The following is a 16,748-nucleotide window of genomic DNA, read 5'->3' on the forward strand; positions in this document are numbered from 1 at the left end:
ACCTCTGACAATCACAGTACAATCCTGCCTTAATGTGTTAAGTGGGATCCAAAACTTCCACTTATGTAATACACAGTCACCCTTTTGTAAGGTTAATGCCAATCTAGGCAATCCTCTGCATTTCGCAGATGGGAATTCCTGAGGTCCAGCTGCAGACCTTGGCCTGTCTGGAAGGCTGCGCTGGGAGAAGACTAAACATGTGGCTGGTCTCGTCCCCACCATGTTGCCTATTCACCCCTCAACTGACAAGAAATTTATCCTTCCTCCACTGGAGAATGCAGGCCACAATATATCCAAATATGCATTACTGTAGAGTTTTTCTGTATTTATAATTTAGTGAAAAGCTAAAGAGACAGTCCTATTTAATCTGCTATAAATTGCTATGTGATAAATGACACTCAAAAGAGAAGTGTTAAGTCCAATACTTATAATTTATGAATTTAAGTACAAGTTTAAGGTGGGACTTTAAGTGATAAATATCCAAACACGTGGTCAGATACTAAGAAAAAATAGCTAGAAGAAAAAATACTTTCTAAAAAGTTGGCTGGGGACTTCCCTGGTGGCACAGTGGTTAAGAATCCGCCTGCCAATGCAGGGGACACAGGTTCGAGCCCTGGTCCAGGAAGATCCCACATGCCGCGGAGCAACTAAGCCCGGGTGCCACAACTACTGAGCCTGCGTGCCACAACTACTGAGCCCACATGCCACAACTACTGAAGCCCGCATGCCTGCGTACCTAGAGCCTGTGCTCCACAATAAGAGAAGCCACCGCAATGAGAAGCCCGTGCACCACAATGAAGAGTAGCCCCTGCTCGCTGCAACTAGAGAAAGCCTGCACGCAGTAACAAAGATCCAACACGGCCAAAAAAAAAAAAAAAAAAAGTTGGTTGTAGACCTGCAGAGATAAAGAGCAATAACCAAAAATCTTTTTCACCATACAAGAAAGAAATACATTAAAAAAAAAAAATCAATTTAGTTTATTTATTTATTTTTGGCTGCGCTGGGTCTTTGTTGCTGAGCGCGGGCTTTCTCTAGTTGCGGCAAGCGGGGGCTACTCTTCGTTGCATTGTGTGGGATTCTCACTGCGGTGGCTTCTCTTGTTGCGGAGCACAGGCTCTAGGAGCGCAGGCTTCAGTAGTTGTGGCACACGGGCTCAGGAGTTGTGGCTCGCAGGCTCTAGAGTGTAGGCTCAGTAGTTGTGGCACATGGGCTTAGTTGCTCCATGGCATGCCGGATCTTCCCAGACCAGGGAGCAAACCCGTGTCCCCTGCCATTAGCAGGGGGATTCTTTTTTTTTTTTTTAAGCAGGGGGATTCTTAACCACTGAGCCACCAGGGAAGTCCCAGAAATACATTTTTTAAGTCAGACCCCCTCCCCTAAGATAATTAACAGAGATATGTGGCTTAACTGATAGCCTACATATTCCACTTTAGATCATCATTCTTAATGCTGTGTCGTTGAACTTCTAGAGCAGAGCCTCTCAAACAATGTCTTCTGAGAATGGGCTATGCCTCTCCCAAAGTACTGCCTTCCTCTTAGTTCCTGGGGAGGCAGGTAGGATGCGAGGTGGCTCTGAGGTCAGGGGCTCTTGGGGAGGCAGGTAAGGGGCCAAGGGCTCTGGCTGCAAGATGTGTTCATTCATTTAGCACAGTATTCCAATGTTATCATTTTCTATGGGAAAAATGCCCTCAGAACAGAGGTTCTTAGCCTTCGGTCCTCATACTCCTAAGAAGCCTCTGGACAGAACGAGGGGAAGGTCATCTGTGAACCTGAATGGGAAAAATTACGTCTTTATTTTTGCTCACCTCTAACTGGCATTTCTTTCAATTATCAATGTAGGCCACAGTGATGCCAGAAGTATTTGCAACTTTGTCATCCATAGAAATCACAACTATTTTCAATTCCTGTTATAGCTATTGCAGGTATTGCCCCCAAGTTTTTATATTAATTTCTTCTTTGAAATTCCAATAGTTATTAGACCTGCTACTGTATGACATGTGATGGCAGCTCTTCCATGTAGAGACAGCTGTGCTACACTACACAGCTGGCCAACTACCAACCAGTTCTTCCCACCGGAGAACCAAATGGCAGAGTTGTTTGTTCTCACACTGGCCAGACTTCTAAGTTGCTTTCTAGTTTTCTGTAATTCTAAATTGTTTGCTGGTGGATAAGTGGAAGGATGTGAGTCATTTTCACTATTAAAGTTCTGCAAATTACACAGTTCAAACGAGAATTCTAAACTGTCCGTAAGGCAGCACAGCTTTTCTAACACGGTTAGATGCATAGATGAATATATACCAGGTGACTTCACACATGCCTGATGGCTGAAACAGCTATTGATGTGGGTTATATGACCTAAGTTCTTACTGCTAACAAATCGCACTGACGTGGGTCATGGCACAATGTTGTAAGTTCTGTTTCAGTGCTTCTTTTTTTTATTGCTTTTCTCTCTGTAATACTATAATTTTCTTCATTTAAAAACATTATTCTGAGGAAAGGTTTTATATTTAAATAACCAGATTGTTACAGGAATCCATGGCACAAAAAAGGTTAAGAACCTCTACCCGAGGAAATCAATCATGTATGAAGGAATTGCATACAAGGTTTTGCTTGTATAAGAATATGTGTGTATGTCTGTAAAGAAAGATCATAGCTTACATCACATTTTCAGAAAGTCCCTGACCCTCCCACAAAAAATTAAGGTGTTATTATTTTTGTCAATCCAAGTTACTTTGATGATTTCTATAAATAATTAGATAGGTTCCCCCCCCCGTCATTTCATGCCAAAACTAACCACCAGACACTGGAATACTAAAGCAGACCCTAAAAGGACCAATGAGCACAACCTTGTTAAGAGTCTGTACTACAGTAGCTGGTACCAAGCAACAATTCCAAAGCTTGGAAATCCAAATGTCCAAATAGGAATTCACTGCTACAGTTCTGCAAATTTGGCAAATGATAAGAAATTATTAGAGATTCTTATATCAATATATCAAATATATACTGAATGTGAATTGTAACATGGGAGCAGCTATCCTAAATCAGGCTTAAAAATTCTCCATCTTATTGCGTGAGCACAAGATAAAATCAAACCATTTCCCAAAATGGCTTTAAATAAGAGTCACTAATAAAAAACTGTAGGCAATTATAATGTATTGTTAAAATAGTTATTTTTGACATAAATGTAAATTTAAATATTTCTTACCCTTTCAATACTGTGTTGCAAACGAAGTTTCATCCTTACAACTTCCTGTTGTCGAAAAAGCTCTTTAAGCGGATCTGACAGGGAAGGTGGTGGGGTAATCTAATTAAAAAAAAAAAAGTTGAAAACATTAGATTTTATTTACAAAAATCGGCTATTCCTATAAAATTAAAACTTTTTAGTGTGTAACTTAATGAAAACATAAATTCTAATGTTCTTTGAATTAAATAATATAGTAACAATTACACAACTGGTTGTTACTTCTCAATTTAAACTCTTTGAAACAAAGCAGAGCATTCCAGAAAACTTTTAATTCTGTTTTAATTCTGTTTAATGTTTTAGTTCTGAGGCCACAGCAAATTCCAAAGAGCACATTAGGACTAAGGCAGTTATTTACCATACAGAGACACATTTTAGAGCATCAGTAAGTGATAGTTCAAAGACAGGGAGGAAGGAGTAACAAAAACACACAACACTGAGCAAACAGTCCTAAAGATGACAGCAGTCTGAGGGTATGGTAAGTGAAATCTCTCTGTATACATGATAAAATCCAAACACTAAAGTGCTGAGTTTTACATTTAGTGAATTAACTCTTTTATAAAAATACATGAAATTGTCTTCTAATACAGTTGTAGTTTTCAAACTTTATTATATGTGGTAACTCACTTTGTCTATCCATGCTCCAAAAAGCGTATGTTTAGTTCATCTCTAAATTGATCATTATAGTGAACTGTGCTTTCTGGTAGATGCTGGAGGTTAAGAAAGCTGACTCAGGGACTTCTCTGGTGGTCCAGTGGTAAAGAATCCGCCTTCCAATGTGGGTTCGATCCCTGGTCGGGGAACTAAGATCCCACATGCCACGGGGCAACTAAGCCCGCGCGCTGCAAACTACAGAGCCCACGCGCTCTGGAACCTGTGTGCCACAACTAGAAGCCCGTGCACTGCAACGAAAGATCCCGCATGCCTCTACAAAGATCCTGCATGCCGCAACTGAAACTCAATGCAACCAAAAACAAAAACACAAAAGAAAGCTGACTCAGTCTATGTATACACTGAAGTGTTAATATAAAGAGACATCCAAGTATGGCAGTAACTGTCTGTGATCCCTGAATATTCTCCCTCTACCTCTTGGAGTTATCTATATACCCCCCCATCCCAAGCTTTTAATTACTGTCAGCATATTAGAGTGAAGTAACAAAGGTATCTCAGCACATTTTGGCACAGTTTAATAACTCTGGGGACTCTTCTGAAGGGGGAACAAGCAGATACTGTGTGCTTCCTGATGTGGCGCTACAGGGATTATGCAGTACTATACAGGAAACACTCTTGCCAAAGACACAAACCTGGATCCAATCAAGACTCTATTTATAAACAGTAAACAGTTTATAGGAATCATGGGGAATTGAAAACATGTCAAATAACAATCAGTTGAATCAATGCAGAAAATTCTACAATACCAATAATTTACTGGGGCTGATCATTTTTCAGGTCTCTGATTGCAGTAATGCATTTGATTTCTGTGTCTGTAAACTTCTTTAAATTTAATAAGAAGAGGCAAGAGTAGAGTTTGGTGCTATTATTTTAGTTTTGCGAAGTCATACAGGCGTCCTTCAAGCAGCACAGAGGACAAATATCTACTCCTTTGAGACCGGACTGTCAGAGAAAGCTTCTTTGAGAGGGTAATGCCTGAGCTCTATCTTAAAGGAAGAGCCAGAGTACAGAGTTAAGGGAAATGAGTTGTGGGGAAAAAAGAAAGGGAAGGAAGGGAGGGAGATAATTCACACACGAGAGGACAGTACAGCCACCTGCATGGAACACCTGGGGTCAGGAGGCAACTGCAGGCTGCCCTGAGTTCCTGGAACATCGATGTGAGGGCAGGAAGGGTGGGATTCAAGGGTGGAGAGGGCAGCAGAGCCCAGTAATAAAGCTTGTAGTCTGTTCTGGAAACAGCGTTTTTTCAAGCATGACCCACAGAACACTGGGTGCAGAGAGATGATTTACCGGAAACGGTTCCAAGAACAAGTAAGTTTGGGAAACACTGTATATATGTACTTATTTAGGTATCTTGTAATTAACAAATTAAATTTTAATAGTTCTCAGAAGTCCTACAGTGAAGAAATCTATTTATTTTTAGATAAATGGTGTTTCCCAAACTTACTTGATCATGGAAAACACCTCTCTCTCCCTACTGGAGAAGGTATTTAATTAACATACTGTGGAACACATATTATTTGTAACACATTAGGGTAAATTTTGTATGTAATGGGGAACCAGTGGAAGGTCTTAATAGCGCACTGCTATATTTGGAGAACAGGTATTAGGGGGACAACATTGTAGGCAAGGAATTAAGGAAGCAGGTCACTGTTACACTGGTGTTAGATGAGGAGGGAGTGGAAGAGATGGGGGTCTAAAAATGCGGGTAACTGACTGATTTAGGATAAAAAAGAGGGAGCAGCTGAGGACCTGTAGGTCCTTAGCACGAGGACTGGATGGCTAGTAATAGAGACCACAGGAGGGGACACGAGGAAAGAGAAGCAGGTTTGGGGGCAAGTTCAGTGCTGAAATGTTGAGTCTGTGGAGCTATCCAGTTAGCAAAAAAGAAGCCGAGGAGAGAGGTTTGGGCAGAATATATAAATTTGGGAATTCTCAACATATATCAATCTATAGAGAAGTCTCTATATGGAGACTTTTGAGGAAACTTTCCTTTTGCTGTTTTCCTCATCTACCTGTAAGTAAATCAGGCGTGGAGATTTTGTCTTTTTTAGCATCTGTGAGTCCCAGGAGTCTCTAGAACAGAAGCTCTCTTGACAGCTTCCTCGGGACACCCTTTCTTCTCATCCCCCATACCCCCATCCCTCTGCAGGGTTTCTGTGTATACCAGCTTGTGACAAGTCTTTTTCTTTTTTTCCTCCGCCTGTTCATTTGAGTTTTGGGAACCTGACCTAAAGTTTTATTTTTCTGCCCTGTATTTCCTCTGGAAAAACGGCAGCATTCTGGCTAAATTTTAAGAAAAGCATGTGATAGAAGAAAGAACATGTAAGTGGACTCTGGAGACAACATACCACATTTATTAACAGGTTCTATAATCAGATTACACAGACAAAGTGAAGAAACCACTTTGACAAAAAGGCAATTATCAGACTGAAAGGAAACAAATGGATAAAATATTGGTAAATACGAAAAGTAATGTAACAAAGCGATTTTTGTTATTCTGGTCTTTATTATTTTTCAAAAACTAAGTTTCAAATAAACGAGTTTTAGTCCAATAAACTCAAAAGTACAGCTTTTTATGAGCAAAAGGTGGAGGGTTCACATATTAGCAATAGTAAATGTGACCCTTAAAGTAATTTTGAGCTGGATAAAATAATGGTAACCTCTTAAATCTGTACAATGTTTTAAAAGTTTTCAATGGGCTGTGACATATACTATTTCAACCTGCTTTGAGGTGGGGTAGACATTATTGTTTTACAGATATCAAAACTAAGGATCAGAGAAGTGAAGCAAATTCTTCAAGATCACACAGGTGGTCTGCAGCAAAATCTAGACAAACTCATGTATGCTACTTGGAAATCTACTACTTTTTCTACTACATTGTGCTGTGTGTTTCTCTACTTTAGTAATTTTCATTAAAAACAAAGAAAAAATTCCCTACTACATCCAGAAATAATTCTAAGCTCTGCTTATAACGCCTTTTGAAACAACACTTGATTATGACTAAATTCTAATTTAATTAAAGTTATATCCCCAGAACTGCTGCAAGGGGATTAAACTTGTATCACATCATCTTTGCAGGAATAAGCAAAGCTGACAGTAAACACAGGCATGCATAACACATACACAAATACGCATCACACTATATACACTTGTATACATACATATACGTATCAGTAGGCAGATAGTGTTAAAAGGGTAACCTAACAGTTTATTAGAAATTGTTTTTAGTGAAACAGTTCGTAAAAATTTCTAATTTAAATGTGTTCTTTATAGCTTTATCTATATTTCAACCCTATGATACATAGTTCAGTTCAAAGTTCTTATCCTTTAAGGAGAAATAAAGGAAAAAAGGAAATTATTAGCTTTATATTCTTTGAATCATTAACAAATTATCTTGCTGACAATTTGAAAGAATGACGAATTTATTTACAACTCTATTCTTTTAAATCTACTACTACTGTTTACTATTAGTAGAGTAATATCAAAATCTCTAAGATTTAAAAGGCACTAGCATCAGGTATATTCCGTGAAAGCGGGAATAAAGAACCACCATTCCTCTAGCTGTCTGATCTCCTCTGAGCTGGGCTTTGAAAGAAGGAACATGTGCAAAGGCAGGCTGTGAACCGGAAGGGAATGGCCTGGGGACCACCGAGTACAGCAGGGTAGTAACCACAGCTGAGCCTGCGTGAGAGGACCGTGTATGCAGGAGTGGGGACTTAGCTTATAGAAAACTGAGTCTTCTTTAGAACATGTTTAGCCAGGTAGTCATGAATCAGATCTGAGTTTCATATAAGGAATCCAGACAATAAGTAGACTGACTAGCCTAGAAGAGACTGGACTAGAACCTATGGCAGCTTCTCAGAATGTCTGTTTTGCTCAAGTCTGATATCCAGTTAGCACTATGCTTAGCACACAGTTATGAATTACATGCATATGCAATTTTTGAATATCTGATTATGCTATATTCACATGTGTGATAATGCAGTAGTCTAAGGAGGTCATGAGGTTCCTGCATGACAGTGGTGGGAAAGGAAGTGAGATGAATCAATAGGACTTAGTGACTAATGTGACAGGAAGGAAGAGGGGAGGGTTGAGTTTTGGGTTCCCAGCCTGGGAAATGAGGTAACAGATAATGATGGTAACTGAAGCAGATGGAGCAAGAACAGCACTTCTGAGATAAGATAAGCGTGTTTGGTATTGGACATAATAACTTTAAGGATATTGTGGGATATTCAGGAGACGTCCAGAAGCAGCTAGACACATGATTATGGAAATCAGTAGTGTATTCGGGGCTGAAGATAGATGTAGGACTCATTCTACAAGAGATCAAAAGTGTAGTAACCCTTAATCGGATTATAGCTCAGAGGGAGAGGCAGACACGTAAACAGTTAACTGCAACATAACAGGGGAGGTATAAGGAAGACACAAGCAATTCTGCTTTGACAAGACCTTGCACAGAGGTGACATCATAGTCGGTACAATCAATGGAAGAGGAGAGAAAAGGGGGCCCGGCGAAAACAATATTTCGCATAGAGGGAAAAGCACTGCCAAAGAACCCAAGTAGTGAAACAAGAGATTCCAAAGAAGAGTGAGTTCAGTTTGGCTGAAACACTAGGTGATTTGGATGAGTGGTGAGAAGGTGAATCAGGAGGGGTAGACTGGGGTCAGACTGTGAATGAATAATTATGCTGGGCTTAGATATGGGTTTTATGCTGTGGGCAATGGGAAGCCAGCTAATCACAGCTGAGATACTTCAATAGGGAAACAGCTTTTTATTGCTTTTGAAGGGACATAAATTTAACAACAAGAGAGAATGCTCCAAAAGAAAGAAACTAGGAGAAAAAAGAAGGGAAAAACTTGCTGCGACGTTGAGAGTAAGAGATAACGACAAGGACCCTAAACCAAGGCAGTGGTAGAAGGTACAGATTCTGGAAGGTAGAATGGTCAGAATTTGGTTTCTACTGTGGGTGTCCTCACTAATAAATACAAATTTGTTTTTAAGGGAGCAGGTGGTAACTCATTCCCTTTTGGTCTGTGTCAAGTCTGAAGTGGGAGTGGGCGCGTGGTTAGCCCCTCCCCCCAATAACGCAGGGTGCTGGTGGCTGATGGCTCCCGCTGCAGCTCCCCTCTAGGACGGAGCCCAAGGTCACATTCCTTCCCTGAGGGTAGACTCCCCGTTAGCAGCTCCTGCAGGTGCAGTGAGTCACTGTTGCACCTGCATTTATTTCAGTTCACCTGCTTGCTCTACCCGATTCTGATTCCCTCACACATAGACAGGGATTGCTCACAGTCTCAGAGTCAGCTTCCTGGGGAACCAAGCCCATTACAGGTGCCTCAGGTCATTTAGGTGACGATGCCCAGGAGGCACCTATATTTGAGTCTAGAGATCAACAGAGATGATATGGCGCAACAGAATTTTTTGGGACTAACTGGTGCGTGGAAGACTGCTGAAACCACAGAAAGAGACAGGACCTCACTGAATGAAAGCTGACTGAAAATTTAATTCCTGGAGAACGCTGATGTTTAAGGAGTGGGTAGAGGAGCCATAAAAAGACAGAAAAAGATTAGTGAGGCAAGAGGACCAGAAGAGTGCACCACCATGAAAGACTGGGGAGTGGGGGGAATTTTATGAACAAGATGGTCACGATATCAAATATGACAGAGATCAAGTAGAAAGAAAAAGGGAGAGGCCAAACAATCAGGCAATTACAAGCTCACTGGTGAGCTTTGTCAGTGCACATAACGGTGACAGGAGGAACAAGAAGTGACAGAGAGGAGACATCAGGCACAGACCACTCTCCAAGGTGCGGCAGTGAGAGAGGCTGAGCTAGACAAACTGTGACAGGCAAGGGGCAACTTTTTTCTCCCTGGGATGAAGGAGACCCAAATATGTTCAGAGTGGGTGGATAAAGGCCAGTGGAGAGAGAAAATTTTAAAATATATTAGCAAGAAGTGTTTTCATAGAGGAAGGTTCCAGACAAGACTGGAGGGAATGGGATCAAATGCACATGGAAAGGAATTACGCTTCAGAGAAATAAAAGTATAACTCCTTAGGGTTGAAAGAAAAAGCAGGTAAGGAACAAAATGCCATGGACCAGTGCTGTTCAATAAGGTAGCACAGCCTACACAGCTACTGAGCACTGACTGACACGTGGCTGGTCTGAACTGAGACATACTGCTAGCCCACCGGATTTCAAATACTCAGCACCAAAAAAAAAAAAAAAAAAAAAGATTATAGACTATCTCAATAACTTTTCTATATTGATTCTATTTTGACACTGAAATATTAAAACTAATTTTGCCCGTTTCCTTTTACTTTTTAAAATGTGGCTACTAGAAAATTTAAAACTATACATGACTTTCGTCACATTCCTAGTGAATGGGCTGCAGGTGTGTATCAAGTGAGGTTACTTACTGTGGGGATGCAGATCTTGCTTAAGGGGTTTCCATCCAGGAGATACGATCCATTAAATGTCACATATTCATCGTAATACTGAGGTGCTTGAGGGATAACACTACACAACAATTTGCGTTTTTCTTCGATTTTTTTCCTTATGTGCAAGTATTCAAAATACGGATTTGCTCTCTCTGAACTGTACGGCTGGATCTCGTCTAGTTTCAGAGAGTCCACGATGGCTGCCAGAGACTGCTGAGTTTTCTCTTTTGCTTGCAGTAAAGAGGGACTTGCTTGTACAGGCTGAGGCACACGTGACACTTTCCTTTTCCGTGGGTGGTGAATCTGAGGATCATCCTCCTCAGTTAATCTTATTCTTCCTCTAGGAGATGAAGACTCAGTATCTTTGTCTGCTAATAGTGTACAGGTGGCAAGAATCTGTTTGCTTTGATTTGCTATTGTATTTGCTTTGTTTCTAGTCATCCTTTGAGGAATCTGGTTTTCAGTTTTATCATCTTCAGCACTTTCTTCTAATTCTACTTTAACTAAGTGTCCGTATCTGTGCATTTCTGGTTGAGCTGGTTGTTGTGAATGGTTTTCCAGACTCGATAAAGTACTCTGTTGTGATTCTTCATCTTCTATGGAAAGCAAACACTTTTCACTTTCAGGACAATGTTTTGGATTATCCTGTTCATTCAGGTTTCCTTTTGGCATCCCTGCATTCATTTCACATAAATCAGAATCACACTTATCATTCAAATGAGTCAAAACCAAACTCTCCAGTTTGTTTTCTTTTTCGTGTGAAATAACCTGAATATCAGAAGTGCTATTTTCAGCCTCATGGCCACTGGAAGACTTATACATTAGTTTGCTAAATGCATAATATGTATTTGGCTGGGAAGAGGCATCACTTCCATTAAAGTCCTTTTCTGATGGTAATACAGGCAAAGTATTAGCTTTCTCAAAATTCGGTGCTGTTTCTTGAACAGTGCTTTCAGAGTACACTGGGACAAAGGCATCTGTCTTTTGAACATCTGTTAGGATAAAAGTATTCTCCATATCTTTTGTAGATTCATTATCAGTATCTAAAACAGAATTGATAATTTGAATTGCATTTTTCTGTTGTAAAATACCTGGCTCTTGATTGGCAACATATGACAAAGACCTATGCTTAGAAATAGATTCAGCATCTGAAAGTGATTGGCTGTGAAAAGAGCAAGGTTGCTGTGAAGGGAGAAAGGACGCTGGATCCTGAGCACAAGTGTTTCCTGGCAATTCAGTCTGGTGCAAGGATACAAAATCAATATTCTGTTCTTTCAATATTTTGTTTTCAGAATTACAAAAACCCTGAACAGAGGAATCTTGATCAGGTGTAGTAGAATTTGGGCAGACGAAGTCACTGGCGCTTAATGACTCCCGTCTATCAACAGGTATTTCCCAAGATTTACTTTGGATCACACCAACCTGATTAGACGGCTCTAGATACACAGGACTGTCCATCAAAGTGCCCACTGCAGCAGTGCTCTTGATACCATTTGTATCAGCAGAAGTATATTTGCTGTTTACAGATCTAGTTGGAGAGGCTGCAAAACTGGAATGTGTGTTAGACGCACTTGAAAGTTCTCTTTCAGGCACATCCGAGGGTACCTCAGGTTTGGGAGAAGGACAAGCATCTCTTGGCACAACTAAGCCATCTTGACTGCTTTCTTCTGATATTGTTTGGAAGTGTTTTGTATGTTCGCAAATGACAGACGGCATGCTACATCTTCGAACTTCTGCAGTTGGTCTCCCCTCATTTATAACTAGTTTAGCATCTTCTACCGAAGATGACCGGAGATGGGCTGTTGGAAGTCTGTTTGTATATGACGCTTTAATCCGCTCTGGTAGTTCAGGCAGGCTATCTGACTCCCTTTCATGAAGGGCAGGAGATTTGGCAATTGACAAAAATGGTGACTGGGAAAAGGACATTTGGGAATCTGAACCTTCTAACATAAAGTCTGAGTCATACTCCACTGGAAGCCTTGGGGTTGTCACTGTAGTATGGCAAGAATCTTCTGAGCTAGCCACCGAAATCATGGATACAGACCTGGAGCTGAGACCTGGCTTTTCACTTTCTGATCTAGGAGATCTGTTTAAGCTATTATCTGAAACAAAGGATGACTTGCCTAAATTCACTGTATTTTTGGTGTCGACAGATTGTGACCTGTTACTTACAGCATCTTTGCAACGTTTCTCCTTGGTATAAGCATCAGTCAACTCTGAACTCTTCGACCTAGTAAGTTCTTTATTTTTGGACTCAGCTGGTACATGCTTTGTTTTTTCTTTATCTTTTACTTTAAGTTCTAAACAATTACGATTTCTCAACCGTTCCTTTTCTTTTTGCTTAATCTTTTCCTTGTGTTTTCTGTGCCACTGCTCTATTTCTAGGTCTTTAAGGCTTAGCATCCGTTCAAAGCTGGTCTGCATTAAGTCATCATTCACTAGCCTCTTTTCTTTGGGTCGAGTATCTTTTGATGCTGGTGATGACTTAGGTCTAGGCTTATCTGTTTCAGATTTTACTTTGAGTGAACTACTTAGTTGAACTTTATCCTTGTGTTTGTCTCGTTCTTTGTATCTGTCTATATCTTTATCTTTTTTGTCTTTTTCTTTTCCATCAGGAGTTCTCAAAGGCTCATCTTTTGTTTTTTCTTTAAGAGAGAAAGTTTTTTCATGTTGTGCTTTATTGCTATCTGCTACACTTGACCTCCTCTCTTCCTGGAACTGTTTGGAGTTAGTTATATTTACATTATCTCTAGATTTTTCCTTTTTATCTACCTCCCTATCTTTTTCTTTATTTTTGCTTTTTTCTGATTTAGTATACTCAGTATTATCTGATTGTTTGTTTTTTTTTTCCATCAAGTGCTTCTCTTTGCTCTCTGCAGGATGTCTCTCTTTTTCAAGTTTTTCTTTGTCATGTTTTCTATCTATCTTTTCTCTACTTTTCTCTCTGTCATCAGTTTTTTTAACGGTAGTCATGTTTTTTATCTTCTCACCTTCTTTATGGCATTTTTCTGTGTGATGTGAATATAGCTTGTCTTTTTCTTTTATTCTGTCAACACATTCACTAGGATCTAATCTGTCTTTCTCTGACTTATGCTCATGTTTTATCTTCTTCTCTTTTTCAGAGTTTTTTCTTTCAGCCTTCTCAACATCCTTTTCTTTACTTTGAAACCGTTTCTCAGATTTTTCCTTACTTTCTTTCATATGCTTTTCTTGTTTTTCAGTTTCTATTTCCTTTTCCACTGAATGTAACCCTATAGACTCTTCACTGGCACTTATACCTAAAGAACTGAATTCTGTTTCTTTATCAGTTGGTACATTCTCTCTCTCATCTTTCAAATCTCTTATTTTTTCCTCCCTAAAAGATTTCTCACTTTCCTTTTTAATCTTTTCTCGTTCTTCTTTAAAGTTCCTCTCTTTGGAGACATGCTTTTCCTTGGTTGATTTATCATCTTTTATGTTTTTCTCCAACTTTGATTTTTTTTCTAATGTTAGGGACTCATGTTCCATACTTAAAAATAGATCTTCAGTTTCATCACTTTTAAAAAAATTCTCTTTCCAAAATTCTCTATCAAATTCCACACTTCGCTGCAGCTCTTTAGCACCATCCCTATTTTTGTATTTTTCCTTTTCACCGTCAATTTCTTTTTTATGCTTTTCTTTTTCCCTTTCTTTATGTTTTAATTTATGCTTTTTTAATGTTTTACCCTCTTTATCCATTTTTTTCAGCGTGCAATCTGAGTTTTCAAATGTTGGACTGTGATCTTCATCCTTTATTTTGGCATTTGACTTTTCACCAAATTCTAAGTGGAAATCTTTCTGATGTTTGTTTTTTTCCTTATGCTTACAAGATTTTACACTTGAACTTTCTGGCAAGAATTCAGATTCTATATTATCATACCGAACAAGATCAGGCTGTAATGACATTTCAGAACTTCCTGGTGATAAACATGTCTTAGAATGTTCTTGTTTTAGTGGTGTTGACTGCTTTTCACTGAGTCCACAAGAATGTTTGGGAGATTTACCAGTGGAAATATGAAATAAATGTAATGAAGTATCATCTTTTGGGCTAAAAGATTTCCTAAAATTCCCCTCCTCTCTGGTCTTTTCTGAACAATCTAGTGCAGTATTAACTGTCAAGTTTGTTACTCTGGTATTTTCTTTCCCCTCTTTTTCTTGCTTCAGCTCTTGGTTCTCTTTATTTTTGTTCTGGTTCTTTAATTTTCTTTTAACTTTGCCTTTCTGTTTGTGTTCATTTGAAACTCCATATTCCCTTCTGGTCTGTATATCAGAATTCGATGTTTCAGGGACAGAACATGGAGTAGAACACTTTTTGTTCTGAAGAATTTCTTCATCTGAACTTTCAGAACTTGAATACAAAACCCTAGATGGCTTTTGTTTTTTATTTTTAAATGATTTAGGATAGAAAGCTTTTTCCTGTTTTGCAAATAAGCTACTCTTTTCTACTTGAGCCTCGTTCTCTCTTCTCAGCTCCTTCCTAAGAATGCGCCTGCCATCGATCATCTTGCTTACTGCTTCCTCCTCGTCATCTTTGAACTCATACTCGTCAAGGGCACATGGAAGAGCTGCTTTACTGGGAACTATTTGTTTACTTTCGCAGATGAGAGAGTCTTTCTCTGTCTCAGAGTCAATATTTTCATCAACACTGGAAGGATTTACAGACCGAGCCTCTTCAGAATCTAGAATAAGAAAGGAAAATCTGCTGTTAGTCAAGAGACAACTGTCAGAAAAGTAAGACTGAGAGAAAAATATAGCATATACATCAAATATTTCAAACAATTCAGAGAAAAAATTCATATTTGTATGTAAATAATACAACAGCAATATGTAAGAATGCTGCTACAGTTTTGTGGAAAAGCTTTATAGAGAATCTGCTTCAGGATGACACCCCGTGACACTTCTAAAAGCACACAATACACTGGATTTACAACACAGATACCAAAAAAACGTATCTAATATTAAAATGTATGTATAATATAATGAAGAGGTTCATAACTCAGGGGACTGGATTCAGGAAAACACTGGCTACTAATGCAAAAAAAAATTTTTTTTTTGGCTGTGCCATGCGGCATGTGGGATCTTAGTTCCCTGACCAGGGATGGAACCTGTCCGCGTCCCCTGAAGTGGAAGCACGGAGTCTTAATCACTGGACCACCAGGGAAGTCCCCAATAAAATTTTACATATATGTACATTTTCTTTTTTCCTGGAGAGAGTATATTTAAGTGAAGTTCTTTGATGTAAAAAAGATTAACAGTCACTAACTTAAAGGGTTTATAATTAAGTAAACATCACAGATGGTTTTATATGCTTCAGAATTTTATTAGTAAAAGCATAAAAGAGCAAATGATTCCCATAAAGGACAGAACTTGAATAAAGGTGAATGGTTTTAACTATACAAGACACATGACTATTTGCTTTACTATCCGTTAAAGAAAAAAAAAAAAGAAGAAATATATCCCCCAATTACACAGTCAAGATTATAACAGATAAACTGGATACATAGTTAGAAAAAAGCTATTTTATTCATTAGTTTTTTAATTTATAGTTTATTTTCTTCCTAGTTGGGCATCTTTTCTTAGCTGAAATATACATTGCATATATGGGGCCTCCAACTGGAAAGAAAACCCAGACCTCTAATTAAAAGAAAAGAAAACTGAGGCCTCTGACCAAAAGAGGAAAAAACCAAACTCATTATAAAAAGTAACTAAACACTTTTTTGGCTAAGTATTTAATAATATTAAAGTTATAAATTTATTTTAATACATCAAGCTTCCTCTGAAGTGATCTAGCTCCCAAATATTCTCTTTACATGGAAATTCAAATTCCAGAAGCATTTTAGAGTGTCTATAAGGTTTTGAGCACTGGATAGGAGCCGTGGAGAGATCACAATCTTATTTTTGGAGAAGATGTGGAAATATTCTAAGACAATACTATTATTAGGTGCCAATGAGTGACACGGTTATATTGACATGTGGTATAAAAAAGAACATTTTTGGAATTACAACTGCTTGTAAGCATAACTCCATTCCCAGTTATCAATATTGCAATACAGAGTATCAAGCCATAGAACTTCATGCTGCAAAAAAGGAACGGCTGTTTTGGAAGTAGTATTTATTCTGTTCCTTGATTAAATGAATACAAGAATATGTACTGATATGACAGGTGTTATTTTGTCTTATTGGTGCCTTATTTACAATTTGTTCTTGAGGGCTGTTCTCCCCTTGCCGTTAAGAACTTGATTTTTTAGGGTTTATATGTAAGTATTCTATTTGTATTATTTCTCATTAGGTAAGTTTTACTGGAAATTGGGAAGGGTTTTTTCCTTTGTATATCCCACAAAACCTTAATTCGACACTTAGAATCAATCTTAAGTAAAT

General features: G+C 38.8%; 1 protein-coding gene across 1 annotated transcript in view; it reads right to left on the reverse strand.

The window, feature by feature from the left end:
- The window catches only part of ANKRD12 (ankyrin repeat domain 12), a 121,513-nt gene that overhangs the window by 7,436 nt on the left and 97,329 nt on the right, over positions 1 to 16,748 (reverse strand). Inside the window, 2 exon segments of the mRNA XM_036874289.1 lie at positions 3,206 to 3,304; positions 10,332 to 15,049. Of these exon segments, the coding sequence (XP_036730184.1) occupies positions 3,206 to 3,304; positions 10,332 to 15,049 (4,817 nt within the window).

The sequence above is a fragment of the Balaenoptera musculus genome, chromosome 14 (assembly GCF_009873245.2).
Source record: "Balaenoptera musculus isolate JJ_BM4_2016_0621 chromosome 14, mBalMus1.pri.v3, whole genome shotgun sequence".
Lineage (NCBI taxonomy): Eukaryota > Metazoa > Chordata > Mammalia > Artiodactyla > Balaenopteridae > Balaenoptera > Balaenoptera musculus.